Source organism: Melospiza georgiana, chromosome 5 (assembly GCF_028018845.1).
Source record: "Melospiza georgiana isolate bMelGeo1 chromosome 5, bMelGeo1.pri, whole genome shotgun sequence".
NCBI classification, from domain to species: domain Eukaryota; kingdom Metazoa; phylum Chordata; class Aves; order Passeriformes; family Passerellidae; genus Melospiza; species Melospiza georgiana.
In genome coordinates, this window is record NC_080434.1 from 66,678,359 (window position 1) to 66,701,095 (window position 22,737).

The following is a 22,737-nucleotide window of genomic DNA, read 5'->3' on the forward strand; positions in this document are numbered from 1 at the left end:
ATTTCCTGAATCATAGCTTTCCACATATTTTGCTCAATATATTTTTCTTTCCACCATTGTCCAGGCCTGTTCAAATGGTTTGCTGGATGCCCACAGCCAAGTGTTTTGACAACCTTCCATCCTAAGTGAAGGTAACAACTTCTCAGTCCATGTAAGATTTTTCACCTGCATTAGATATCAATCAGTCATTCTGATGGATCTCTGAGAGGTCCTGACCCACATGCTGAGATGGAAATAACTTTTGAGTGAAGTTTTTTGGAAATATATCTAAGATATTGTTTTTAATGAATGAGATTTAAACATTCCATCCCTAAAAAGATGCTACTTTGTATGCAAAATATCTAAGAGAGAATTTAATTTAATAACCACAGCATTGAAGTGTTTCATGTAGTAAGAATTCAGTCTGAGTTGATTAAGTTCAAATTTGTTGGCCTAGCAATTTATTAACTAGGGACAGTAATTATTGCTGAGAAGGCACACTGGGGTATTCCCCACATTCACACTAAGCTATAAATCATAAATTCTCTTCCTTTGCTATAAGAATGGTTCATTTATTTAGAAGAAAATTTGTAGATATAAGATAGTGGAGTATCAAAAATAATGTTTATTACCTAAACAATTGTCATAAAAACAACAAACCTTTTCCCCACTCAACATGATTTCTTGTAATCATTCATTTTGTATTATAACAAGCAAGAAAAAAAGATTTAAAGCTTTCTTACACCATTCCAGTTATTTCCTGTTCAGTTGTTTCTTATGTCATGCACAGCAATTGATCGTTGCTATATTTTTGAGTGTGGAAAATCAGAAAGAATTTTTTGCAAGGAAACGCTAGAAAATTAGGGATGTGACCTTAATCTATCATTCCAACTACAGCTTGATGCAAATAACTATATTTAAAAGACGCTGGATCATTCAATTCCACTACAAGTCACCAATGTATCAGTGTATTTTGCCTTAAAATACTTCTTCATATTACTCTTTCCCCCTGCAATGTACTTGGTATATTTTTGGGTTGTTCTGTTTTTGCTTTTTAACATTTGCTACAGATTTGCAATGTTATGAAGAAGAGCAAAGCTGGAATGAATCAAAAAACAAATAGCAAATGTTCCTTTGTTTTTCAGTTACCTCCACCTATTTAAGATGTTCCAGGACAACCTCAGTTGTAACCATGTTTGTAGCCATGTTTGATCATGGTCTGCACTAGCAATCAAGTACACTACAATTTCTTTAGAGTTTCTCAGTTATTACAAACAGCAGTTTTTCATCATAAAAATCTCTAAAAGCACAGATGCTCTTGGGGCAAGGGTGATGGGGATGTGGGATGACAATGGGCAACATGAGAAACACAATTACAAGGATTGCACTTCTTGTTGTCTCATTCTCAGTAATTCCTCCTTCCACTGCCACACCCCATACACACCAGGCACTTCTCCCTTCTTCTCTATCAGCCATCCAAACGGTCTCGTTCCTCCTCCTGCTTCCTTTTGCTGTCTTTACTCCCCTCTATCTTTTTCCCTAGCATCCTTTTCAGAACTCAGTTGCTTTTCTCAGGGTTCCTCATTAGATGTCACAACTTGTAAGTATTTTCCTTGCTGCTCAACTTGCATACAACTCCTCTCCCCAATTTTTTCTTGTATTGCTGTTTCCATCACCTTGTACTCATTATATTCTCAAATATAACCATGACGATACACCAAAGAACCTACATACATTGAAAAGAATTTCTCATGATGCTTTAGCGTGACAAACAATCATTATTGCTCATCTTCAGGACTTCATTTAAGTGTTCCTTTTTGGTAACCTTCCATTGTTAAACACTTTTGACTGTTCTTTAGCGTTACTTTTTTTTTAAAAAGGATTTCTCTCTCACTCATCACGTGCGTGATTATTAATCAGGATACCATTTTCTCCAAGTAAAACCAGAACATTTTCCAATAAACAATTCCTTTTGCAGAGTACCATTATAAATTCCCATTGTTGTATACCAAAAGACTTCCAAGTCTGCCCCTGAACCTCAATCTCAACGTCTCTGGTATTGTATGTATGTCTGTATGTATTTCATAGTGTCACAGAATAGTTTGGGTAAGAGGGGACCTCTAAAGATTATCTAATGCAATCCCCCTGAAACAGGGGCATCTTTTTCACTAGATCAGGTTGCTCAAAAACGCTCCCCTTTAAGCCTGTATTTCTTAATAGAGATAAGGACATATCTCTGCTCTTATGTAGACAGAGATTCATGCACACATCCCTTCTGCTTCCTTCCACTGACATTCATATCACTTCCTCTCTTTCAAGATGCCAATCTCAAGCATCAGCTTTGGCTTGTCCTTTCAGCTATCTTTGTATAGGTCTCTACATTATCCCTCCCTTTGCCATTTTCTGCCTATTTAATATCCTTTCTCCCAATACATCCTTTGGTATTGTCCAGTTTTGCTTTAAATGCACCATTAGCATTACAGAAGAAATTAAAATTACTATGCACCCTTACTGGTTCATTCAACATGAATAAACATTTCCATCTGCCACAGAGCACATCATTTAAATCTTTCTCTAAACAAAACACCCTCTGAAATCAATAGGAACACTGAGCCAAAATGAAACAAGTGATTTTTAATAAGTACTGTATATTATTGCTTATACATAACAGAGAGAATACTCATCACCACTGTAGCTTGAACTTGGAGTCAGGCACGAAGAAAACATGTCACAAATTATTATGGCACAGAGCCATACCAGCTCCCATCTTTATATTTGGCTAAGTTTCCTCAAATATCCCAGCTAAATACATCTTATCACCCAAAGCAGTAGCAAGATTATCCTGATTTCTCTTTTCAAAGCCAAATTCTAGCACAAACACCATGACACCTAGGCCCTCCCTGATGTTAGATACCAATAAATCTTAAATATAGCCTTACAAAGGAGATATATTCAAGCAGACCAGACAAGCATTTGTCAGACTCCTTCTGATGGTAACCAAGGGAAGATTGGCACTGCCACTGCAGACTGACATTTCCAGCCAATGTTTGAACTGCCATGAATGATCCGATTTCGTTTTTTTATTTAAGCACGAATGAAACAGAAATGGGAATTTCAGCAAGCTGCAGGTTGAACAAATTGATCCAGTACGATTTACTTTTCACTTCTGCTCAAGAGAGGAAGTTTAAGAAATTTACACTACATGAGTCAAAGAAATTGATGGTTTTGTACTAGCACTATATCACTGCCACAAGTTCAAGCTAAACCAATCACTTTTTAACTAGAAAGAGGCCTGAGACATGATGTTCTGATCTCAATCTGAACTTCACAAAGTTCACGGCGGTAAAGTTAAAATTTGGCATTTGGCTTAGGATCTTCTCTACTTTTAACACTGAAGAGTTTTTTTTTTTAAAGTAACAGCAGACTCTCCTCTATCAAGTTTATTAGAAATCAATGAATAAGCTCGATCCAATCTCATTTCAACATTGTAAGAAGTCTAAATAGGTGTCTTTTAGCACTGCAGTTATAATAAACCCCTCTAAGGCTCTCCAGGAGCCTAGTATGGATGTGAATTCCAATATGAACAGGATTTGAGGACATCCCTGGACAGATTTGCCTAATAATTACCGGCTCAACGGCAAGCTTGAGGCAGGGAAGGATTTCTGGACCAACAGCGCCCTCTAACGGATCGGTGCTGCATTGTGACAGTTTTCTTCAGTACTGCAGTAAAAATCATTCTGTTTTCCGACTTGAAATTGAAACACCAGAGGAAGTCAAAGAATTGCAGACTTTGAAAACCCAAAGACAGAAGGTATTTCTTTTGATTCACAAGCACCCAGAAACTACATGAAGAAAGGATACTGTTCAAATGCAGAATCTGCAAAGAAATATCTTAGGATCATTTTAATTTTCTGGGGGTTAGTCGGCTTTGGAAAGAAGATAGTTTTGCACTATTATTTACAATATTCATACACACAGGAGGAGTTAACAGGCTGGCAGCACTTCTAACCATTCTGTTTCAGGGCTTGATTTTGGTTTGCCTTCTGCTGCACTGCAGTCAGTGATCTTTGCAGAGCATCCATGTATTAGAAGGGAATATATAACTAGGAAAAGGGCTGTATAAGGATGTGCTTTCATGATCACATAAAGTAATTCTGAAATGCATCATGTTGAAAGGGCAGAGCAGAAACAACCTGCCACACAACAGCACAAGCAATAGAACCAACACATATGCACACACACACACAAAAATATTTTAAAAATCTGTAGAAACAGATTTGAGGGAGAGGAGCAGTCTTAGGGTATCTGAATCATATCATGTGCACTCTGAAAATGCAGAAAAGAGCAATCAAGAACCCTTCAGGAGTAAATGGCTCTGTTTTGTATCAACATACAGTCAGAAAAACTGACTCAGCACAGTAGGCAGAGCTGGGAATGCCCCATGTAAACAGAGGAAGTTCAAAGCACAACTGGAGGCAAGAGAGATGCTCCCAACAGTTATATTCAAGCAGAGTAAGAACAAAGGGAAAAAGCAAAAATTTGATGCCTGGTACTGCAGTACTCAAGAGGGACATAACTAATTTCAAATGACCTATCACTCTGGAGGACAAATTCCTTCACAAGTCTGGATATCTTTACTCCTCAATCAAAAAAGCTCAGAACATTCACAGGGACCACTCAAAAATATTCAGGGGCATAAGATTCAAAAAGCATAAGTCCTGAAAAGAAAAGTGCCTTGTTAACAATGAACATCTACAAAAAGATTTTCACGGATGAGAATGCTTTCCATGGACCCTCACAGATAAAATACCTGGAAGTGCCATGACAGAAGAGTAACACTGAGCACTCTCATGGTGTGAGTCCCACAAGCAACAACTATGAAGTCAGTCAACTTCATTCGAAGTGCAAGAGCACTTCAGTAAATACAGGATCTCAGAAAGGAGGGGGGGTGTTTGCATCTTGGTTTTGCTCCTCCTTAAACATGAGCTGTGAACTTAAATAAACTGACAGGTCACCTATTCATTACAATAATCAGGCCTAAATATTTCAGTCTATATAAAGAGTACTGTGTTCAGCTATGAAGACCAATTTTTCTCCCTGATGATCATTCAGCAAAACACATGCTGTGGGTTTAAATTCAAATGACACACAGCAAATACACTTTTGGTACTGTATTACATATCTAAATAATTTATGGAGGTTTTTTATAATTACAGAACAGCAGAAATTCATGAACTGTATCATGTTTGTGGTGGGTTGACCCTGGATGGAAGATGGCCATCAAAGGTTCTCTATCACTCCCCCTCTCCCTCAACTGGACAGGAGAGAGAAAACGTGGGAGAAGTATTGAGGGACAACATAAGGACAAGGTGAGATCACTCACCAATTACTGTCACTGGCAAAGCAGATTCAACTTGGGCAAATTAGTTTAATCTTTATTTTCTATTACCCATCCAACCAGAGCAGGATAATGAGAAATAAAATGAAATCTTAAAATACCTTTCCCTCACCCCTCCCTTCTTAATGGTCTTAACTTTGCTCCTGATTTTCGCTACCTCCTCCCCACTCAGCACCTTAGGGGGATGGGGAATGGGGATTGTAGTCAGTTCATCACACTTCGTCTCTGCTGCTCTTCCCTCCTCAGGTTTGCCATGCAAACCCAATTACAACATTCTTGATTTGTTGGCAGTTGACTGACCTCAAATAATGTACCTAACAACTAAAACTTCCTTGAAGTACAGGAAGCACAAAGAAAAACAGGTCTTCCTCAGTCTCTAATTTCCTGCCATAGCCTGGGAAAGAATGATAAGATTTTGTATCAAACATTAAGTGGACCCTCAAGCACACCTAAATAATTTCACAGAGAGAGTAACAGGAGAGGAAGTGAGATCAACTCCAAGAGAGACATTTGAGACAGGGATTTGCCTATAGTCAACTTTGAAAAAACAAGGCAAGAATGTAAAAACACCTCCCCCAATGCCATCCCAGGTTCCAGCTACTTGAGGGTAGTGAATTGCCTCACAAAAAAATAGCATCTGCCATTTAACGTCAATAGATCTTTCTTCCACTAGTTCACACAATTATTCATTGAACCCAAGTATCCCCATTTATTCCCTGCCTACGGCACCCTAGAGAATTCCACTTTATATTATCATATAGTCATGCCCAAAACAAAACTAAAAGCCCTAGATTTTGGAAGTTGAAAAGACAGGCCTACTTCACATTTTTAATACTGAATTTGTTTAAAGTATTGCAGTGCACAACAGAATCTGGCCAGTCTCTATTCTTGGAAACAAAAAGAACATCATTTCTGAACATTTCCCTGAAGTATCAGTTAAATACCACGAGGTATTCAGTGTTTTATAGTACACTTTCCAGGGCAGTGTATTATAAAACACTGAAACCACTGCACAAAATAAGCCTTCTGATTAAGTTGAGTGCTTATGGCCCACATTTTGAGAGTGAATTAATCCCAGCCCTGACACTAACATGTTTTGACACTCAGAGCTTTTCACTTCACCTCACTATATATTCTTTTTTTTTTCTATTGTACAACAGACATAATGATTCTTTGCCTGCTTTGTGAAGCCTTCTGAGAACTTCAGCAATAAAGCACTACATATAAGGAGATATGCATTTATATTGAAATGCATCTATTCACACAGAGCCATCAATTTCCAACTCACTAGTTAAAACCATTTTTATAAGCTTTCATTCACAAAAAAGCACATGAAAAATTTACCTGCTCATTTTTGCAGATCCATACAGTACTCCCCTGAAGTAGAATAAAGATTTTGGTTTTGTATCCTTTCAGCTCAAGATATCCACTTTTCTCAGGGGTGACAGAAGTTCGAGACTGAGAGTTATTATCAGACATCAATTTCAAGGCATCGAGCATCGTATTAACCCAGTCATTTCTTTCTTCTAAACAAGAAAAAAAAGTTAGTCAAAGACAGTTAGTTAAGCAGTAGTTTCATTCTTCTCTGCACACTGGTTTTCCCAACATTGTTGCTATGTTGGTTGATGGTACAGCAATGCCAAATAAGACAGAACATCCACGTTGACAAGGAGGTGTAAATAAAAATAATGAGAATCTGTATCAGTGGAGGTGTTAGAAGGACAGACATCCAATTAACTACCAACAACCAATCCAAACAAACCGATGATCGAGATTCCTAAAATCATAACTGCTAATTCTGAGATACTTTATTCCAGACAGCTTAAAGACTGAGGTGACAGACAGGTGGCATGATCTGGCACCTTCTGGAAGCCAGATCAATGGGAAAGAATTACAGCATTACAAGTTGTGTAAGCAGAAACCAGAGAGCCTAAATATGATCTGCCACTGAAGAGGCAAATCATCACCACTGCTATTCCATGCTTGACCATGCTTTCAAGAAAAAAATGCTTGGTAACTTACAACCTATTCCATTAAGGTGTGGTGTTTAAGCTTGACATTGTCAAGGGTACTGAGTAATTAAGAAAATGTGTGTTTGAGCATCTTTGCATGCATTATTAATGTAACATCTTACAAATACATGAACATAAGGAGGTGAAGTAATAAAGTTTCTCTCAGTCTCATTCACTGTGTTCAGACATTTGACTGGACTAAGATCAATATACTTTAATGCTGAGCAGTCCAAATGAATTAGGTTTGCCTTATGCGATTGGAATATCATGAATATTTCAACTGTTTGCTCTGAAAGAGCCAGATCACAAAATATATTGGGGGCAGGGGAGATGTAGAGGGGGGAAGGGAGGGATTGGAAGTTCTATTCACAGTATGTATGAAGCTGGCAAAATTAGCTTGGAAGACTGTAGGGAGCACCACTGAAATAATAACCTGCTTACTCCATAAATGGTATATGTGCAACATACAGCAACAAATACACAAATTTAGGTGTCATAAAATACTGTGTAGAAAAGGAAGACAGCAGCCTGACAAATTAGCACAGGGAATGTGATCCAAGTGTTCCTGTAAAAAATTTGGTTTAAAATACATATATGCTTTCTTGAAATACTCCAGTAATATTTTCAGAGTACTTTAGTATAGTTAAGGGCATCAAATTACTCTAGAAGTGTCTTTTTTTAATGGTATTTCACTCTGGTGAAACAAAATCTCACTGCATCTGAGCAAGATATACTCTAATTCACTGCTATCCCTTTTGCCCCCAAAAGCCCCTAAACCTTCCAAACCATTACATATAGTGCTTTTTCCTCTAGATATTTAATCCATCCAAAAGTAATGCATTTCTGATATCTCAAAATACATGTAAAGGTCTCAAATTCAAAATCTTTGAAAGAAGTTAAGTACCCTTTGAATAGTCCCAGAGCAATTCCTAAACACAAATCCACAGAAGTAATAGCATCAAGTAACAGTTTTGTTTTTAGCACATAACAAAAATCAAGGAGGGTTATTTACGTATTTTACTGGGAATACATCATCCAGTTCTGGACCACATTCCTTACACAATAGGCATTTCTAACCTTAAGTGAACAGCTTTACAGACAGCTTTACAGACATCTTACTATGTCCAAAGATGGTTATACACTGTATGAAAATGGAATTCCATGTATAACAAGTGGTCACTCTGAATATATTTTACAAGTCAGCACAAGTTTTTAACAATTCTATAGTATCCAAGGCAAAGGCCTAGAAAAAAAATTGCAGACCCCTAAAAGGTATTGCACCAAGATGGTTATATTATAATTTATGAAAAAAAATTAAAATAAATATAAAAGAGACATGCAAAAATAATAAAGAAATATATATTTTTAAACTCAGCTAAGAGCATAAAAATGACTAAAATTATTTGAGCCAAACCTGATAAGAAGGATTTGTTCATTGATGCTGCACTCCGGTTACAGCCTGCAGCAAATGTTTACTACCAGCTATAACCCATAAAAATGGGATTTGATAATGGAAATGCTGAGAGGCCCCAGAGCTATAATGGCTCTGGCATGTACTTCTGTAAATACATATTGCACAACTCCTTTTTTCTAGGCATTCCTTTTTATTTGACTGTTTCCATAAATAAATCATACGTGCACTGATATTGATTCCACATATTACAGCTGTAGGTTGATAAAGCATTCAATTAGAAGGCATACTAACTTCCTTGCTACAATTTACATTTGTAATCTCTATCAATACCTGGCTGAAAATACTGTTTAAGACAGAATTTGGATTTCCTTCGATCACAGCAACACATCCCAAGCATCATTCATTGTCTCTTTGTCAATTTCTTACCAAGTGGTAACTCAGAGATGTCTGAGAGCACACAGGCTGTAAGAGCTGCTAGTGAGACTTGAGAAATGTTCAGACAAATTAATCTTTGGGAAGGATGGGGGAGGAGGCAGAAGAGTCAGGGAAACAGTCTTCTCATTTTGATATTTGAAAAAGCCATTGCCCAGCAATTTCCACTGTTCTAACAAGGTTCAGAGTTATCTCCAGTTTCACTTTATGAGCTTAAACCAACTCCAGAAATATTTCTCATAATAAAACAAGCTATATTTTGCAAACAGAATTTATCAACAGTGATTACACGGGCTTTTTCACAATTTCTAGAAACACACATTTTCTACTTACCTTCTTTATCCACACGGAAAACAAAAGTCCTATGGGATGTGACAACTTCAAACTTATTCTCCCCATGAGCTCTTACTGTTGCTATTGCAGAGAGCAGTATTATTCCTTTTGAGAACACTTCCTGTAATAAAAAGGCAGACAAAATATTTTATTCTCAGAGAATTTTAAATTCCTCTGATGTAACACTACTTGTCATGATGTTTAGGGAGTTCACCACACTTAATATAACTGAGTAAGTGAACACCTTCACTACTTACCTATCACCAACTTCCCTGTTCTGGATCTATGAACATCTACTACCTTCTAAAATAGAATAAATCCCATGATGAGATAGATTGTGCATATCTAAGATTCAGCTTCATAAATTATCTCATTACATTAATACTGCAAAACATAACACTTTAATTTACAATTTTATGCCAAAGTAAATTACATTTACTATCTCAAAGAAAAATGATTTGAAAATATATAATTATTATACTTGTATGATAGAATCAGACATGGGAAAAATATTGTACTTCCTCCAGGCAGATAATTCCAAACAGTCTTGTTGCTCCCCCCTGCACCTTGCCACTTCAGTGGGTAGCCAAAAAGAAACAAATTCACTGATTTTATCCCTAAATTTGAACACAAACAAGGGCACCACACTGGAAAAATACACTGTCCTGTCAGTGCTAACAAGAATGCTCTAGCTTGGGTCAGGTATATGCTTTTCTGCTATATGTGTGGGCTGGTTTTGGCTGGGATACAGCTAATTCCCTTCAGAGTAGCTAGCATGGAGCTGTGCTTGATGACAGAAATAGGGTTCACAACAACACAGGGATGTTTCAGCTGTTGCTGGGCAGTGCTGAGACAGAATCAAAGCCTTTTCTGCTCCTCATCCCACGCCACCCCTGAGCAGGCTGGAGGAGCACGAGAGGATGGGAGGTGACAGAGCCTGGACAGCTGAGCCCAGCAGACCTGAGGGACATCCACACCACATGGCAGCACGTTCAGGACATAAAGCTGGGGGATGTTCACAGTGATGGAGTTTGTCTTCTCCAGTAACCATTAAGCAGAATAGAGTCTTGCTCTGCTGGGGGTGGCCAAACACCTTCCTGCCCATGAGAAGTGGTGGATGAACTCCTTGGTTTGCTTGTGCACAGCTTTTGCTTTACCTCCTATAGCGTGTCTATCTCAACCCACAAGTTCTCACGTTTATTCTTCTGATTATCTCCCCATCCTAGCTGTGAGAAGAGTGAGTGTGGGGCATGATTGCTGGCTGAGGTTAAACCACAATAATTTGGGGTCACCACAAATTTTCCCAATCTTTTTAGATTACCAACTAGGTATTAGGACAACTGAATGGAACACAAATGCAAGATGGGAAAAAGGGACTGCTACAAGTACTTCCTTCAATTAGCTCACCTTTTAAACTAATTACCCTAAGGGTTTGGGGTGGGGGTAGACAGGAAGGAAAGCTGAAGCAGACGTGCACTTCAGAAATACATCTGCATTATTTCTGGATTCCAGAGTTAATGCTGCTCTTGTCTCCACTACACTTTCATAAATTCATTTTCTGACCAAGACAAGTCAGATATCCTGATAAAATTTATGATTCAGATGCAGTAATAGTCAGAGTAAGCTTCCCATAAAGAAATTGCTCTGTAATAACTTCCCTCCCAAAGTATAAATTATTATAACAGACTTCATACAAGCACTCGAGGAACATTGTAAATGTGAAGCAGAAAGGATACACTGGATCATTTTTTGTTTACTGAGTTTAATATACTAATGTTTCACTTCGTGGTACTAATACATGTCAGCAAAGGTAGTTTAGTGATGAATAAACAGAAATATTGAAACATAGCAAAAGCAAGCATGTTATTACAGTTACACACAAGGAATAATCAGAATGACCATAGATAGAATTGCATAGCTATTTTCATTATGGCTATATTTGTTAAAAGAGTGATTTTAACATATTTTAATGAGGTTGGATATAAGTTAACTACTGATCCTTCCATGGTAAAACAAAATTTTTACATCTACTGTTTCTGTAGGCGTTCAGTTATAAATATGTTATGGTGTTTGCAGGCATCTACTGGCTGTATTCGGTACTACTGCGAGAGAATAAAAGACTGCTGGAAGTTACAACTATTTTATTTCATTTGCTAAAAAAAAGTCAATTTCCTTTTAAGCTGAGCATAGTTTTGCTTTGCTATTTAAACAATCATCCATAATCCTTTTTAAAGCTTTGTTCTCCAAGGCATACATATTTTCAAATACATTTTAACCATAATAATTTATCAATCTATTTTTCTTGTGCAGCAGCTTTTCTTTCATGTGCAAAAAAATGCCTGTTAAAAAGCTCTTGTAGATCAAGATACAATAACTCTCTTTGAAATACTCCAGACTAGAAATTAGGTGAATTATTTAAGAATATAGAAAACAAACCAAAACAAACACAGCCAAGAACTTCACAGCTATTTATTCTGTTACTGAGTGGTGTAAACTAGTTTTAAAGCTGCTAAGAATTCTCTGACAAAAAAATTTCCAGCAGGGAAAAGCAAAATGTTTGGGTTTTTTGTATCAGCTGTTTGGCAGAAAATTTAATTTTCAAATAAAGCCCCACCATATCACTCCTTGATGGTCGTGATTCAGAGATGAGCTAACGGATCATGGAAAATACCATTTTTGACTACTTTGGTTTTACTTCTACAACAGAAGTATTTCAAGAATGACAGTGATTCATCTGTTTTGCAGTGAATTTCGCCCTTTATAATGTTCACTTGTACTGTGACACAACAAAATGTTGAAGTTCTCCACTTGAAGTGTGAAATCTTTGTCCTAAATCACTAATATAATTGTCAGGGATGGTAAGCTGTTTTAAATAAATCTTTCAACATAACCAGAAGTTTCTGCCTTACTATAAAGTGTGTGGTAAAACACCAGATTTCTGCCTAAAGTAGGAAGAAATTTGAAGCAAAACTTGTGCATATAGGGTAGCTGAAAAAACAACTCAAATTCTACCTTCCCCTCTTCAATAAACCACACTCTTTTGAGATGAAGCCACATGGGATGTTGCTCTGATTGCATCAGCTTTCTCAGGACCAGGAACACAGAAGAAATGAGAGAAACACAGATTCAGCCCAAAACTTTCCCTAGGTCAGATGCTGTTTGTTAAAAGTTGAATCATTTTTTTCATGTATGCAGATACAAAGTATACAAAGTAAAGAAGAGATCTCTATCAAGCAGAAGTTGATAGACAATTAAAACAAGGTCAGAAAAATATGTATAAAATTGGTGTTTAAATCATTCAAAGAAGTATTCATATGGGCATTTTCAGGAATAATATTCTCTGTGTCTTCCTCCTATAGTCTCTGCTTATTTCACTCTTCATTAGCCATGTAGTACACTTCCCCTTCTTGAGAACCTCACTCTAGCTCCTAATTTGAATGACAAATAGAGCTATTTAATATCAGTAGTGTTTCTGGGTAAAATAAACAGTTCCATTCCACTGAGTCTAACCTTCTCTGCTTGTAATAATAAGAAAAATATCAAGTATGGATTGGTTTCCTTCTGAGAACTACCTTTAATTGATACATGAAACCAAAAGTATAATTTCTTTATAACATGAATTTCTTCTATATACATGAAACCGAAAGTATAATTTCTTGTCTGTGTAGGAACGTCCTCAGACAAACACAGACTAGAATAGATAGAACTTGCCATTAAGTTCTAAAATTAAAACAACTTCCCCATTTAAATACATAAATGGCCAGCTATGTAGTAGGAAACGGGACATGCAAGACCTTGCAAGGGGCTCAAGCTGCACACAGGTCTTGATGGGTCTGCAAATAATTGTTTATAATGTCAAGGTAACAACACACAAGCAACAGCAGCAAAAGGCTGATATCCATCTTACATGAAATATGAACACCCTAGGTGTGGAGACAGTGATCCAGCAGAGACCACTACACCAAAAACTCATTTTCTTGAGTGACACCGCTGCTCGTTCAGCACAATCCCATTGGGCACTAAGAAATACAGGTACCCAACTATGTTTTCCTCCTACCTGCAAACTATTTTGAGTTTCACCAAATCCTCGGTTCCCAGAATTTTGCTTCAGGCCTTGCAGTTCTCAGATATAACATTTCTTCACGTATGTGACTCGTCAAGTTAGCAAGTCAGACACACAAATGTGGTCAAACTATACACAGAGACCAAGCAGCCTCTCCTTCAATACCCAGAGTGAGGCCTGGACTCAGGTTCCAGAAAAAGTGAGACAAAGAGGCTTCCACACAAGTGTTTGCCAAGCTGCTGATAGCCCAACCTACCACACAGACCTTTTAAACAGAGGATGCAGTGTTGGTGGCTTCCTATGCATCATGCGACACACTAAACATTCAATTCAGCAGAAGGGAATACTTCAGGAATCTCTCATGACAAACAGACATATAACAAATGCTATTCTAGCATAACTGACCTCCAAGTAACACTCCCAGTGACTTTCAAAAGGAAGAAAAAAAATAAAAATAAATTCCCAGTGCAGATAAAAGACTAAGTTCTTTATTAGCATTTCTTTCCCTAATTATGCTACAGACAGCGTTAGGCAAATCCCATTTCTCTATTTTTTCTCAAGTCTTTCTTCATGATCAACCCAGCTTTTCTGCTCCTCTGAAGTTGTGGGATCAATACTGCAAAGGGGTACCATTTTTTGTCACTGGAATGTAAACATTATTCTCCTTATTCTATTGTTCCCTTTACCTACAAAATCAAGTCTTCTATTGTAAGTGAAGCAAAGTAAGCAAGTAAAAACAGATTGTTTCAAATTTGCAATCAGTAAGCAAAAAGACTGATGTAAATATCTTTGAGCTTTTTCTTAGTTCCCCAGCCCCTCAGTCTCATCCTACTTCAGCTCTTACATCCTCACCCCATCATAAGGCATCCATAGATCTCTTACCACCAATCAGCACACTGTTTCAGAACTTTTACCTGAAACTGTATTTTCTTCCTAATGTAATATGCATCTTCAACAGGAAATGGCCTTTAAATAAAATAACACACATGCACAGGGAACTGCAACTTCCCTTAACATGCATATTGTAAAATCATCTATCACTTTTAAGTCTAACAAGGTCTTCACTACTTCCAAGAGGAAATATTAATTATTAAATCACAGAGCAAAAGAAAAAGGATTTTGTAGTGCTCTGAAGGGTAATCCCATGGAATTCTAAGAGAATTACAAGGAATACACTCTGCTGAAAACTATGATTTACAAATGCATTTTTGTAGCACATATAAGAAGTGAACTACATTAATCAAAGCAGCTCACGTGTCTGCAAACGTTTCAGCAGGATTCAATCCTCAGTAGAGAAACAAAACCAGCCATACACATTGTAGAACTGGTTTTGAACATTCCCATTCAAACCTAACCTAGTTCCATGACATGCAATTATGCACAGAAGACAAATAGAAAAAAGACATTTTTAATCAAAGAGTCAACAAGTGTATAGGTTTGGGTTGGTTTTGTTTAAGTGGTCCTCCCTGCTACTTTTAATGGTGCTCTCACAATCTCCAGCATGCTAGGCTCCCATGACAAAGCACTCTTCAAAAACCATCAAATAACATCTCCTTGAAAGTGTTTAGCATGATCCTGTTCTGTTCCAAAAACAGCAGCAGTGTCAGTCTCTCACTAAAGTAAAAACAAATCTGATGATATCTACCTGGAAAGGTGAGTAATACAAGCCCTTCTAGAAAATACAAGGATGAACAATACATGAAGACATGGACACCTTAAAATACTTAATTACATCTCACCCTAGTATTTTAGAATTGAAAATTAACCTAGGATGGCTATTCATTTCTAATTCCTCAGATTCTAATTACAGTACTTTGTGTATTACACAGATGCATTTAGTTCCAAACATGACCAAAACATATCTCTTACCTTTTCATTGTTGTAATAAGAAATGCTCTCTCCATCAAATTTAACCCAGCGCTTCTGAAACACACGTTTGCTGCAAATCAAAAATTAACACAATCAATATACAGCTAACACTGTTTTTAAGAATGTCTCAATCACAAATTATAGAGAGGTCATATTTCTGTTCAAATGAATATTCGGAACATAAAGCATAACTTTAGTCACCACAAGTTCTTTTAAGACACTTTCCAAAAATGAAAGCTGAGAACCTCAAATGGCCATCTCACTGTTGTGCTTATGACAAGGACATCTCTGCTTGCTGGTATGCTACCTCCAGCCATTCCACATCAACACAGCTCCCCAGGACTCTGTTTTCTGGCCAACGATTGGATAGCAGCACACCACATCTCCCAACAAGTACAACATGAAATTTAATTTTCAATGTGTGTTATCAACTGGACATCATTAATGGGAAACTTTCAGTGTGCCATTAACTCACACTCTATAAAGACCTTCTAAAAATATATTTTTACATTAACCTGAAGTAGTCCATTACACTCACTAAAAATGTTCACAGCTTGTTAGTTATCATCTAAAAATGTCTCCATTCTAAAATCTATTAAATAAGTTAATTAGGCAAGAACAAGACCCCACTAATGTATTTTCCCAACATTATTTCCTTTTCTTTTAAATGAGTGCTCTGCTTTAGGATTAGCAGACTGTGATAGCTTATCAAAACTTTAATCAAATAGCAGCTCTGGCTTAATTAACTTGCATTATATGACTACAATAAATCATCATTTTTCATAACCTGGAAAGGCCAATGTACCATCTATTTTGCATTAAAATGTCAATAAACTTCAAGATTATACAGACACGAGTGAACCTAAGTACCACATACAATGTGAGCAAACTGAAAGGCTGTAGAATTTATAGTGAATTAACTAAAAAAAGAGAGCCCATACTTTTATTGCATGATTTCTATCAATTTAAGAAAACAGTATATATTCTTTTTCCCAAGGAATCACAAACTTCTGGGTGTAAACTGGAGCTTTACAAAAAGAATGAGAATAAAATAAGACAGTGCTTCAATAGTTTGAAAAAAAATTCTTTTAGAATTCGGCTGAGTTTTTTTAATTCTTCAGATACTTGAGAATTTGTATTGTAAGTAAAAGAAACAAAAATGTATCATTCACTGAACCACCCCTGAGACAAAGTCCTTGAAATGTAGCTGTGGACTGTCACTGCATCAAGGCTAATGACCATGCAACTCTTCTACCCAGTACTAATCACTACTAATTTTGTGGTTAACTCATTATCTTTTCCAAATAATAAACTTTTCCCATGGCACTTCCTTGAAGTTTTCATAACTTGTTCTCAACTCTATCCCTTCAAATGGAGCAAGACAAGCCAGCTGGAATCAAGAATTATACTTTTCATGATTCTGCTAGCTAACTGCCAAAAGTGTTTAAAAAATCCTGTAAATAAAATAGAACAAGAGTTACAGCTAACTGCAGCTTTCCAAGAGTTCAATATCCCAATAATTCTGAAAAAAAAAAAAAAAAAAAAAAAAAAAGAAATGTGGAAACACTCTGTGGGTAATTATTCTTTGAGTCTTTAGTAAAGGTGAACAATGGCAATCCATAAATGTGGACAAAACTTTCAAAACAATTTAAAAAGGAAAGAAAATAGTTTTGAGCACACTGAGATTCTGTGATGGCAAAAAAGTTTTATTAAACCTTTTATTCCATCTTAGTAATCACCTTCAACAATGTATCAAGTGCATCAACACAAAAAAATTAAAAAATTATATAATATCAAATCAATTGCCTAGAAAGGAACACAAAAAAAATGGAAATTGCTATACAACAGAGGTTCTTCCAGTGAGTTCAAATAATGTTTTATTCCAAAACAATAACATAATAACATAAATTTCTCACTTAAAAAAAATATATATTATATATACTGAATTATATTGTTGATGATTATTATGGCAAAAAATAATCAAAGGAAAGGCCAAAAACTTTAATACCTTTCAGCACAGCTCAGTATACTGTCCTAATAACAAGGAATGCAGATCTATTAAGGCTTGAATAGAAGTGCAGTAGATGTATTATAGCATTAACAAGTACAACAGGTTTAATTTCTAGATGCTAAGTCCTAGTGAAGATCAGAAACAGACTTAAAAAGTAGAATTGTGCCACTTTCGATTATAAAAAAGGATTCATAGAATTCATAGGAACATAGGTTATAAGAAAAATAGAAACTGAAAACCACAATTTAAAAGGAGGAAGTCAGAACAACTTATGAGAGTTAGCAAGTATTTATGATGGAAGATCTGCTAACAAAGCATTCTTTAGCGAAAAACAGTCTAATGATAGCTGGAGTTTAAAATCAGCTACAATAAAACAAAGAACTTATAACAGAAATCAAATATAAGATATGTTGTTGTTGTTATTGTTGTTGTCACCTAACTCCCAAATGTGACAGAGAGAATTTATTTTCTATTGTGGTCCCTTCTCTTCATTATTTGTAATCTTGAGAATTGAGCTCAAATTTCTACCATCAAATTTTAGGCACAAAAATTAAATTAAATAGAAGGAATTCAGCCCAGTTGAATTCTAAACTCAAAGCTCAAATAACATAGACAGAAAGCAACAGAGCTTCCAGTCACACTAATTATTAAATTATAATCCACAGCTAAATTAGTGAAGTAGTATTTCAGAATCAGAGTTTTCTTTCACTTACTTTGTGGACCACAAAAGATCAGCAAAAATTTAGTAACTGGAAATACTGGCACAACTTCATTCTGTATTTTCCCACTATAGCTCATGAGTAGAGATCAACAATTTTAAGAAAAATATCTTCCCTGAGTACACCTCGTAAAAAAACTTTAGAATAAGTAACTTCACTAAAAACTTTTAAATTCACAAAAGCTTGGTGCTCTTTCAATGAAAACAATTCCCTTTCCCCTTCCACTACAAACATTAAGCAGTGACTAAATACAAACTTAGTATCTCTCATGCAAGCATACACTGTCACAGTTACACAATAACTACTGCAAATACCGTACCCTTGAGGGGATAATTTATCCAGCCATCCTGCTTTAACCTTCTTTACTGATGGTCCATAAAAGCAAGCATATGGTGTTATTGATTCATTTCCAATCAAAGTCTGATCTCCACCAAATTGCCAAAAATTCATTTGTTCACTGGCCAAGCGATCAGAATCTCCACTTTGTATCTTACTGCAAGATGCTGAGTGTGTTTTGGTTTTATTTTTCCTTTTTTTTAAAGACAAAGTATGTTGTTCCACAGTAGAATATACAGATTCACTTTCAGATTCTTCTGGTGTTAATGATGGGTCTTCCTGAGACAAGGATTCATTTTTTGCAATTTCTTTTGTCCTCTCCTTCTGATTACTCAAGTAACTGGAAAGAAAAAGTGAATTTTACTCTTAAAATGTGTAACTACAATGCACAACTATATAAAATGAGTAATATAAAATTAGTAATTAGAACAAATACTGGTAAAGTATATTATGTTTATAACTTGTATAATCACAGTGAACCACAGACCTGCTAAACACAACCTATCTTATAACTATGACCACCCTGAATCCTACTTTCTCCATTCAACAGGAATAGTGCCAAGATAACACTCCTTTGGAAGCCTGAACAGAAATTTAAAAGTAAATTCTCCTTCCTCAGAAAACTAGCTTTGCTCTTCTGAATACTTTTGACAACTTTCAGTATCACCTCTCTCTTCCCTCTCCCAGCTCAACAGGAGCCTGGTGCAGACTGGAAACTGAGAAGCACATTAGCTCCCACTGCATCAAGCCACTGGCCACCATCTCAGGACAGGAGTGGTGAATGTGTTTTAGTTTTGTGCTTGTTTGGATGAGTTGGTTTTTCTCTGATGACAAAGTAAATTATGCAAGCAGTCAGACACACCTAGTTATGAGACATACAAAAATGCAACTTGGTCTTCCTTATTCTGACTGGGGAAAACAGGGACACTCTCCAAATTCACAAGAGATTCTGAAACCTAGTTTAAATAGTCTCAGAAAAGCCACAGTGCCCAGATTTGCCTTATATAGGATGGGGTAAAGCCTCAAACAGAAGCAAAAAATATATAGTCATGGTTGTGCCCACAAGATCAACTTGTGACATCAGTAAATAGCATTTTCTTCTTTACACTTTGAGTTTCTCAGTAATTCTTATTTAATACCATAGATTCTTAGAAGAATATTCTTCATTCGTTCCTAGATCCAATTTATTTTCACAAGCCAGGAAATCATTTCCATGAAGTTCCTAGAAAAGAAATATATTGTAACAAACATTTGTAACGGAAAAAGTGATATTTAAATTACTGTAGGTATAAATCACACACAAACAGCCTAGCTAGCAGCACTGTTCTTTCCCCCATTTTCAAACATGCACTTGAAAGCTGATTTTTGCATTCTAAGAAATGTCATTTCCAACACTTAAGCATGGTCAAAAAAACCTGATACAAACAAATCAGATAAAGAGATCCAGTGTATAGAAATACCACTGCTCTGATTTTTCTAAAGGCACCACTGACATCCTGGTTTTGGCAGGGATAGAGTTTATTTTCTCATAGTACATAGCTACGTTTTGCATTTGAGAATGAGGATAATGTTGATAACACACTGATGTCGCTGGGTACAGCTCACTCCGAGTCAAGGACTTCAGTTTCCCATGCTCTGCCACTGAGCACAGGAACAGGACCCAGGAGGGTGCATGGCCAGGCCAGCTGAGCCAAACTGGCCAAAGGGATGATCCACAGCACAGAGCCTCATGCTCTCTCCTTTCCACTGGAGTTACTATCAGCATTAGTATTATAATTACATTTATGCTTTGTAGTAATTATTAAGCTGGCCTTATTCCATCATCTAAGAGGTCACTTGTTTTCCAGGTCTCCACACTGCAGTGGGAGCAAGCAAGCAGCTGTGTTCTAATTCTAGCTGGGGTTAAACCACAACTGAATATTTTTTAAGCTCAAGAGTCACAAGTTACATGCAGCTTAAGTACCATTTATAATTTGCCACTTCTAGCCTATCTTTCATAACAATATTTCTTCCTGGAATAAATGTACAGCCTTCACAGAACACTTAATGGCAAAATCAAAATCCTAAAGCAAAACTGAACCCAGACACACTGAAGATATGTCATTAGGGTTTTTTGGGTTATTTCTTGCCAAGAACTTCTTCCTAAAAGGCTCATCTATTAACTTTTGCTTAGAAATCTTTATCACACTGTTTTGCAAACTGCTTGCAGTGTACAAAATGTCAAGGTTAACACTGCTCGTGAACATTACATTTCACACTTCCTAAACTTAATCTGACAATCATATTGCACTACTAGGCTTTTCAGTATGTCTTTCTTCCTAAAAAAAAAACCCTAAATTTAACATCTTCATGCTTTCTGGAATAAGTGTTTTAATCAACTCATTTAAGCTTTTATGTGTATGTAATGAAGCTGAACAATGGCAGAAACAAAGTGGATAAGCTTTCACAACATTGCCATTTGTTTTCTGAGTAGCAGAAAGTAATCTTGTACTTGAGGACTGTACCTTGGTAACATGGAAATGCAAGACTAAAAAAAGACATCGTTCAAAGCAGAGGAAGTGTGCAGCAAAAGTGTAGAAATCAGTCTGATGCTAGGATAAATCTAGGTGAATGTCTGTCTTCCTCTGCCAACCAGACCCATTATAAAAATAAAAACCCACTAAAACCTAACCACCCACACATTGCAGTACTGCGCTGTAGCTAAAGGGGCTAAAAAAAAAAAAAAGAAAAACCAACAAAAAAACAACACAAACTCCCCAACACATCAATAAAAGCAACCAAACAAACCCTATAAAAAACTAAGCAAAAAGCATCAATGTACTTTGTAGACAAATTAAACAGAAAACTCAAAAGCAATTATCAACTGTTTATCAAGTATTTCCACTGCCTGGAATCTCCCAAAAGAAGGGGAAAGGCCCACACTTCTGCACAATAGTTAAGAGGCTAATATCATGGTGCGTGAAACATCCTCAGAGTAAAAACAGTCAGTGTCCTTTATCTTCATTTGCTTATGAGGATACAACTGAAATCCATACCCACTGAAGCTACATGATAGTACCTCTTCCTGCCTGTCAAGAACCACTACAGTAACAGTTTGATGTCCTGCTTCTGCTCACTCCATAATCTTCAGTGCTTGAGCAAGTGAATTCAGAGAGTCAGATAACTTCCAAGCAATAACTAAGAAATGCATTTCTATTGTCAGTAGAATTTAAAACGTAAAAGTCCACAAATGAAGACAAGTTGTGGGTAAAGGAAGTTCTATTTGCTCACAAAAATCTATTTCAAACAAATGAAACCCCAAGCATTTGCATTGTCCTGTTTACAAAAATATCCTGCAAGATGCTCAGGCTCAATACAAGATAAAATCCCCACCTCCTTCAAGTGTCTGAGGTATTACACAAAGCATTTTCTCATGAAATGCAATGCAGCCAGCCTTCCACAGTATCCCAATACCCAGCTCACACAATTTACTGAGCTCAGATTGCATGTTTAATTTAGTCTGTCTACAGCAAGACATAAAGCCAGTATGTCACTCATGAGGCCTAAACTCATTAGAATTCAGTCTTCCTCTGGAGGAATTCTAATATACTTGACTCCTTTAGTTAGACACAACAACAAAATGTTGCTAAAACACTTGCATTTTTGTGTTGTTTTTAAATCAGCATTTTAAAAAACCCAGTTCCTTCTTCAGGTTGCCTTTCAGAAGTTTCTCTTTATACTTATCTTTCTTCCTGACCCAAACCAAAGGTGTATTTTCTTTATAACCTTCATTCCCCTGTTCTCTTATGCTCACTTCCAGTCGGTAGTGACTCATTACCTATTTATACAGTCACTCCCTTCACAAAAGCCTACAGAAGCCTTTTCTTTACACCAATGAAAGAGAAGGAAGGCTGATGGCCACCTTACAAGGCCTTAGAACAAATTTCAGTCTTAAGTATAATAGCCTGACACCTTTTATTCATATGGACAAACTACACTCTCACGACTTAACCTGAAGCAGCAGCAACAAGCTCTAAAATCTCAGACACTTTACAGTGTTATCTAAATATTCTTATGTGTTCCTAGGATATTTGCTTCTGCTGAAAAAAATTTGAAAGTGAAAGGTATCTCAAGATGTTTGTTACATAGTTCTTCTTTATGACCTTTGCCACAATTAAATGCTAATGGAACT

The 22,737-nt window shown here is 36.5% G+C and overlaps 1 protein-coding gene across 1 annotated transcript in view; it reads right to left on the bottom strand.

The window, feature by feature from the left end:
- ARAP2 (ArfGAP with RhoGAP domain, ankyrin repeat and PH domain 2) overlaps window positions 1-22,737 on the bottom strand; it is a 110,500-nt gene that overhangs the window by 72,371 nt on the left and 15,392 nt on the right. The window contains exons 7-11 of the mRNA XM_058025196.1: window positions 19,706-19,788; window positions 18,550-18,906; window positions 15,501-15,570; window positions 9,569-9,689; window positions 6,722-6,903 (exon numbers count right to left, since the gene is read on the bottom strand). Coding sequence (XP_057881179.1) covers window positions 6,722-6,903; window positions 9,569-9,689; window positions 15,501-15,570; window positions 18,550-18,906; window positions 19,706-19,788 — 813 coding nt within the window. The remainder of the gene's footprint in view (window positions 1-6,721; window positions 6,904-9,568; window positions 9,690-15,500; window positions 15,571-18,549; window positions 18,907-19,705; window positions 19,789-22,737) is intronic.